Genomic DNA, 6,267 nt, shown 5'->3' with positions numbered 1-6,267 from the left:
CGCAGTACGTTACCCGAAAACGCAAGAGCCATGGCTCTAGGGGTCCTATTTAACAGAAGCAGGCTGCAAAAGGCAAGATGATTGTGGGAAGGAATAGATAGACTATAGGCAAGCGCGCGAAGCACCATCGCTGGAAAGCTCCAACTCCGTATGCGGGACACGCCTAAAAGCACTCGAAGCACGTTCGCGTTAAAAGATGTGTCGGCGTCGCAACACAGGCATCCATCCTTTTCTGCCCTCGCAGTCATCACTCATCCTGCCTTTTCCCCCGCGTCTTTCCTCGCTTCTCCCAAAACAGAGCAGCTAGGCCCGGACCCTTCCGCGTCTCCTACTTGTGTGTACTCTCTTGTCTGTTCGTTCAGCGCTATATTTGCTACCAATCAGCGGTCTCCTCTCACTGGTCTGTTTGTCCCCCGATTTGTTCCACTCCCTCATAGCTCCCGTCCGGGCGCACACGTCGCTGATATCACCGCCAGCTCCATGTTTAGTGGCGCGGGGAGAACGTCTGACGACGCCGATGTGACGCGAGACAGCGCCGGGAACAAGCGACGTCCTCGGGCACGTCGGCCGAACGGCGGCCACTGTCTTCCACCCCGCCGACGGGACCCGCGGCGGGGGTCCGTTCCCGACCCCGGATCAGCGAGGAGGAGGGCGAGGAGGAGCGGGGAGGCGCGTGGTCCGACGGCGGCGGCCTCGACGGCCGCTGCGGCTCGCTGACGGGGGTGGCCGGCCGGACCGGGAATGGGCCAGCCTGGTCACCGCGGCCGGCTGCCCCGTGCATCCTCCGAGCCCTGTGTGCTGGCGCCGTTTTCCTTGCTGCTTCTGCTTGTGGTCGAGGCGGCGATCCTGCTGCGACCGGGCCAAGCCGCGACGGAGACCACGGAACTGCCCGCAGACAACTCGTCCACCACTCCTTCTACCACGCTTTCCTCGCAGCACGAGGTCGCCGCACGTGAGTGTGTTCTCGTTTTGATGTCGCAATTAACTGAGCATATATTTTATGTTTTTTCTTAGAGCACGGGTTATCGAAGGCGTATTATAATTGTGCGTACGGCCCTGCGTCGTAAAAAAAGATAAGCTGTAAAGGTGGCCCACATGGAACTTAGTGTCCGCAATTAGCTGTTCAGTTGTCTGCGCTAACTAGTGCGCAGGAAGATAGGGCGATAATGTATGACAGGGATAGTTCAGTTTACGCATATTGTCATGCTGTGGTGAAGAAGCAAGCACTGCCAATACTGTGAGTTAAGAATCGGACCTTTTAATTGGCGAACTCGTGCCCAGAAAAAAAGAGTAACACTCAAATCACAACTATAACGGTGAGCACAGTCGTCGGTTGTTGAATATTAACTCACTTGTTAAGTTCGTCAGCTATTTGGAATGTGTATACGTTGATACAGGCACAGAGTAGTCGAACGTGCTCGCTTACATTCGAGAATATACGAGTGCAATCGCCTTGCGTGCGCAGTCTGATTTGTCAATTTTCAGATACAACATATGCGCGTGCTTCATAGAACGATAGTTTGATAACAGTGGTAATCTGTTATAGAAAGCGTCAGCGCCAAAAAGCAAAGTAATGCACACGTGACATGTGCTAGCCTGCTACTCCGCACGTGGGAAAGACGACAGCGGACGAGAAAGAATCATGAAAGATGATGACGAGGAGAAGATGAAATGCGCGTGTGTAACACTACATACACGTATAGCACAGTCTTATGCTTAGAATTAAGGCTTCAGTTGCGAAGGCGAAGCAGCACACACGAACGTATGGCGCGCACAGTTTGACAGCTTTTTTTATAGACCATTCTGGTCACTTCACATTTACGCAAAGGTATGCGCACCTAATACGACACATGTGATCATAAGACTGTCAGCTGTACCTTGTCACTGCGCGATTGAGCTCTCTATCATTGACATGGAAGTTTTTCAATCAAGAGCATCCGGTCCGCCTATACACCTGTATAGAGCGTCTCATCATCTATATATAGCAGGACACACTGTCTTCCGCTATCTTACCTGTATAATGCGAGGTTCTATGCAGCGCGCGAGAATATATTCTGGGTCTGCCTCCACTGTGACGTTGTGATTCTCCAGCTTGCCTTCACAGTGAGGCGTTATCACCATAACTCGGGCCCTTACTGGTACTCTAAATCTAGTTCTGTGAGACGTCATAACAAGCTCTAAATCTAAGACCTCGTGAGGCGCGGTCACGTGTAAATGCAACCACCGCTAACGTAATGCTATGTGTACATTTGCGGTGAGATGATAGAGATATGAACTTGAAGTAACGCTAACACATAAGTGGTTATTGGATAGTGTTTGGACACCACGGTTTCCTGACAGTGCCTTACCTGTATTGACTCTGTATTGCTGGTGCCACTAAGGCTACATAGCTACATGATCCCACCCTTAGAAGCACATTCTTTACTTTCAGGGCTTTCAACCAAGCACGTGCTAGACATCTGTGTTGATTTGGACTAACTTGCAATGACCAAAACTGCGAACTGCGCGAGAGAGGACAGGTGAACAGATGACACGCATCATCATTGCACGTCCACTCGCTTGTCCTCTTGTGTTCTCATGCTAAATAAACAGCGCTTGGGCGTCTCCGTCATTATCAGCAATGCAATGGGAACATGTGCCCAACTCTCTATTTTTTTGTTGCGTATCATTATAGTTACTTTTTATCGTTGGCAATAAGAGGACCAATGCCCTCATCAACGTGCCCGGCGCCGGGAGATTTGATTTAGGCCGCGTGGCACACAATGTCGCTCAGAGCTCGGCGCCCGGACTTCCTGTCGGTGTTCTCCCTAAGCGTGCGCTATAACTGCGTGCGTTTACCTGTCCGTTTGCAGAGGGCACTGACCGTTCTGCTCGGCCGGTTGCCGTTTCACGGCGAAGGCCAGCCTACGTGCTGCGAGTACATTTTTTCCTTTTCGGCAATGACTGAGGTCGATGACGGTAGCTGTATAACGCGCCGTTTTGACTGCCGCTCTGAGAGTCACGTAGCACTCTGAGCTGAAGAGCCGCGTCGCTTTATGGGAGCTGTGAATCAAAGCGCGCGATTATGGTAGCGTACCGAATAGCCGGTAGCCGCTAGATCAAATTCCGTGTCTTTAGTTTCATTATTCACTGAACTTGGAACTCCAATTAGCGTAATGAGGTAGTCAATATGAAGAAAGAGAAGTTGAATGTCACCTTACTTGAACTTGTTTCACGGTTTTGCATTTCACTAAGTGAAACACCAACAGTATGACGCAGCTGCCATTGCTAAGACATGAAGCTGGTGGACAGCCATATATAAAGCAGATCAAGCATGCAGCTATAGGCTGCGAAACATTGATAAGCTTAAATGTGCGCGTGAAGGGACACATTCACTGCGTATACAAGCGGCGTGTATGCCCGCTTTGCTTCCGACCAAGCTCATCGTGACCGTATTTTCTGTTCATAACTTTCACATAGCCGGCACCCATGTGGGTTCAGCAAATTAAGCGCGTATATAATTGCCCACGACTTTGAAAAACGCGCTCAAGCATTTCGGGAGGCTGTATTCCACAAAAGACGAACTGTTCACGCGAAAGGCTGGGTCGACCGCCAGACGCTTCCTTCGCGCCTGTGTGGGTGCGCCGATGCATACGAGGAGCGCTGGCGAAGGAGCGCTCGCGGAAAGCGGATCGTCGCGTCGGTACCACCTTAACCAATTTGAGCTAAGAGCCCGCGGCAGATGATCGCTCACTTAGCCCGGCCTGTTCCGACGGAAGCCATGGGAGCGGCTCTTGGAGGGATGCACTTCGCCGGACGAAGCATCGGTCCTGCAATTCGTTTACGGCGTCGGTTTCCTCTTCAGTCCAGTCTCTTTTCTCATTTGTTGCGGATGAGTCATTCACTCGGCAGTGGGTGGCGAGGGGAGGGTGCTTCTCGTGAGAACTGCGCTAGAAAAATATTTACGAAGAAGCATCCATAGCAAAAAAAGGAAAAAAATGAGAAGAGGGCCAACTCGAAAGAGGGTTTATTTTAAATTAAAGTGGAAACATTTCTTGCACATCAGTTCCGCGAAGGCCTGCAAGGTGGAAGAAGGTTCATGAAAGGGAAAGTTGTCATCCACCCGTTCCATGCACCCGATTGTAGCATGAAGCTACAAAGGAAACCCCATACAGATTTCTCAGAAATAAAGCTTCGGAGTTGAAGAAACAGTCCTCATGCGGTACGAGGATCGAACCCGAGACCAACGTCATCCGGGAGGTCGCTCTACCATCTGAGCTAAACCGCACCCAGCGAGGCCGAATTAATTGATAACTTGAAGCCAAGAGACGCTGAATATGACAAGATTAATTTTGCGGAAGCCCGCAACGAGGATGAAGGTTCATGAAAGGGGAAATTGTCATCCACCTGAGCGTAACACGAAGCGTATTGCCAGCTTAGTGCCGAAATAACGGTACACCTTGCCCAGTGCGCAATACGCGTGCTCTTTTATAGCGCTCCATGCACAACCTGCACTGCACTAGCGTTTTGTGTTCGATGGCAAAAGATCTTTAATATTCAGTATGAAAAGGATATGTACAGTGCTCGCGGATTGAAATAGGACACGGAGCATTTAGTACAACCCTACATATGTGCAAAGTACGCGAGAGCACAATGTCATGTCGCTAGGAATTTGGTCACCAAAGGTGACGAGGGCTCCGATGTAAGTGTACGCGCCAGAATTACGTCGATGTGACACGAACTGCAGCCGGTTGAAGCGAAAGTATGCGCATTACTTAGCCCTAAATTGACGCGTTTCATTCCGTGAGCACTGTACACATGCATGGTATACATGCCGCATATCTGTAAACAAGTAAACGTGGCGACGCATAGCGTCACAGCTCCGCTTCTTGCTCCTTGCCCGCCCCGTTGGACAACAATTTTCGCAAAAATGATCGATAATCCCCCCTCCACCTTATATTATTAACACTGCTGTACTTGTTTGTAGTTGCCGGTGTATTATTTTACCAGCATAGTTCACAATTTTGTTCTTTTGCTTACGCTGAAACTAAGTGCGGAACGGCCACTTGTTCTGTGACGTCATGCTTTGCTTTGCTTATGGGCCGCGTAAGTCAGATAGCAGATGCCAAGCCTTCATAAAAACTCTTATTTCTTGTAGCGCCCCGCCAAATACGAACCGTCATTGGTCATCAGGCGATTAAAAAAAAAAGACATTATATATCCGCACCACTGGTCGAACTGGCACCACTGGCATATGAATAAACTTCAACTTCAACCAGAAATCAGATTCTGATCAGTGCTTTAAGCCTTATACATCGATTCTGTATTTTCTGATTCAACAAAACAGCAGCCACTATATGCTTAAAATGGTTAGGCTAAAAGTGTTTCAGTATATCCAGTCGTTATTCGCCGCGGTATATTAGTGGCGATGGTGTTGGTAGTGTCGAGGCGACCGCATTCTGATGGAGGCGAACTTCCAACGTGCTTGTGTACTTAGATTCGTGTGCACTTTAATTTAAAGAAGACCAAGAGATAAAGATTAACCCGGAGTCCCACACTACGGCGTGCCTCATCATCGTATCGAGGTTTCGGTCGTAGAACCCCCGACTTTATTTGAATTTCTAATATCCACTGACCAAACACAATTTAGCGCTAAAAAGACGAACAGCGGGTCGCGCTGAACGCTTTCACGGAATCACTGGTGCTTTATTGCGATTTTACTGTGTAAAATACGCAGATCCCGTTCTCACTCAGCCTACCTTTGTTACTTTGTGTTGAGTTCGCTTTCACTGTGCTTAGGAACAGCATACGTTTCGCAAACAGAAAAGGGATACTAAATTTAGTCACTTCATTTACTCATCCCATATACTCTCAAACGAAAAAAAAAAAAACATTTTAGAGGGGATTGGGTTACAGATTATTGAACAACACTGCAAAAATATGGCAAGTTATACAATATAAATATTAGCGAGAGCAAGATTATCCATATAAACTCCTACCAAAAGGTGAAATAGAACAAGGAAAAAATTACAATAGTCACAAAACAACAAATATACAAAGAAAGAAACACGCAAGATAACAGCACAAGAAGAAGACGTGGTACATCAACTGCAATGTAAAAACGCGAGCAGAGATTGTCTGAACAAGTGATAATCCGGGATCAAAGCAATGCTAGCGGAAAGGTTGTTCCAGTCTCGTAACGTGTACCGAATTGATCGATTGATCAATTGAAACATTTTTATTTGATATGAAAATCCTACGAATATACAATGGAAGGTCAGTCTGGTG

At 48.3% G+C, this 6,267-nt stretch overlaps 1 protein-coding gene across 2 annotated transcripts in view; it reads left to right on the top strand.

The window, feature by feature from the left end:
- The first annotated feature begins 644 nt into the window (after window positions 1-644).
- gogo (thrombospondin-1 like protein golden goal) overlaps window positions 645-6,267 on the top strand; it is a 67,946-nt gene continuing 62,323 nt past the window's right edge. For both annotated transcript variants that reach the window (XR_008613584.2, XM_050182557.3), the window contains exon 1: window positions 645-952. Coding sequence is in view for 1 of the 2 variants with exons in the window: in XM_050182557.3 (XP_050038514.2) it covers window positions 742-952 (211 nt within the window). In the remaining variant the exon portion in view is untranslated. The remainder of the gene's footprint in view (window positions 953-6,267) is intronic.

Source organism: Dermacentor andersoni, chromosome 4 (assembly GCF_023375885.2).
Source record: "Dermacentor andersoni chromosome 4, qqDerAnde1_hic_scaffold, whole genome shotgun sequence".
NCBI classification, from domain to species: domain Eukaryota; kingdom Metazoa; phylum Arthropoda; class Arachnida; order Ixodida; family Ixodidae; genus Dermacentor; species Dermacentor andersoni.
This window is presented reverse-complemented; position numbering and strand designations above follow the sequence as displayed.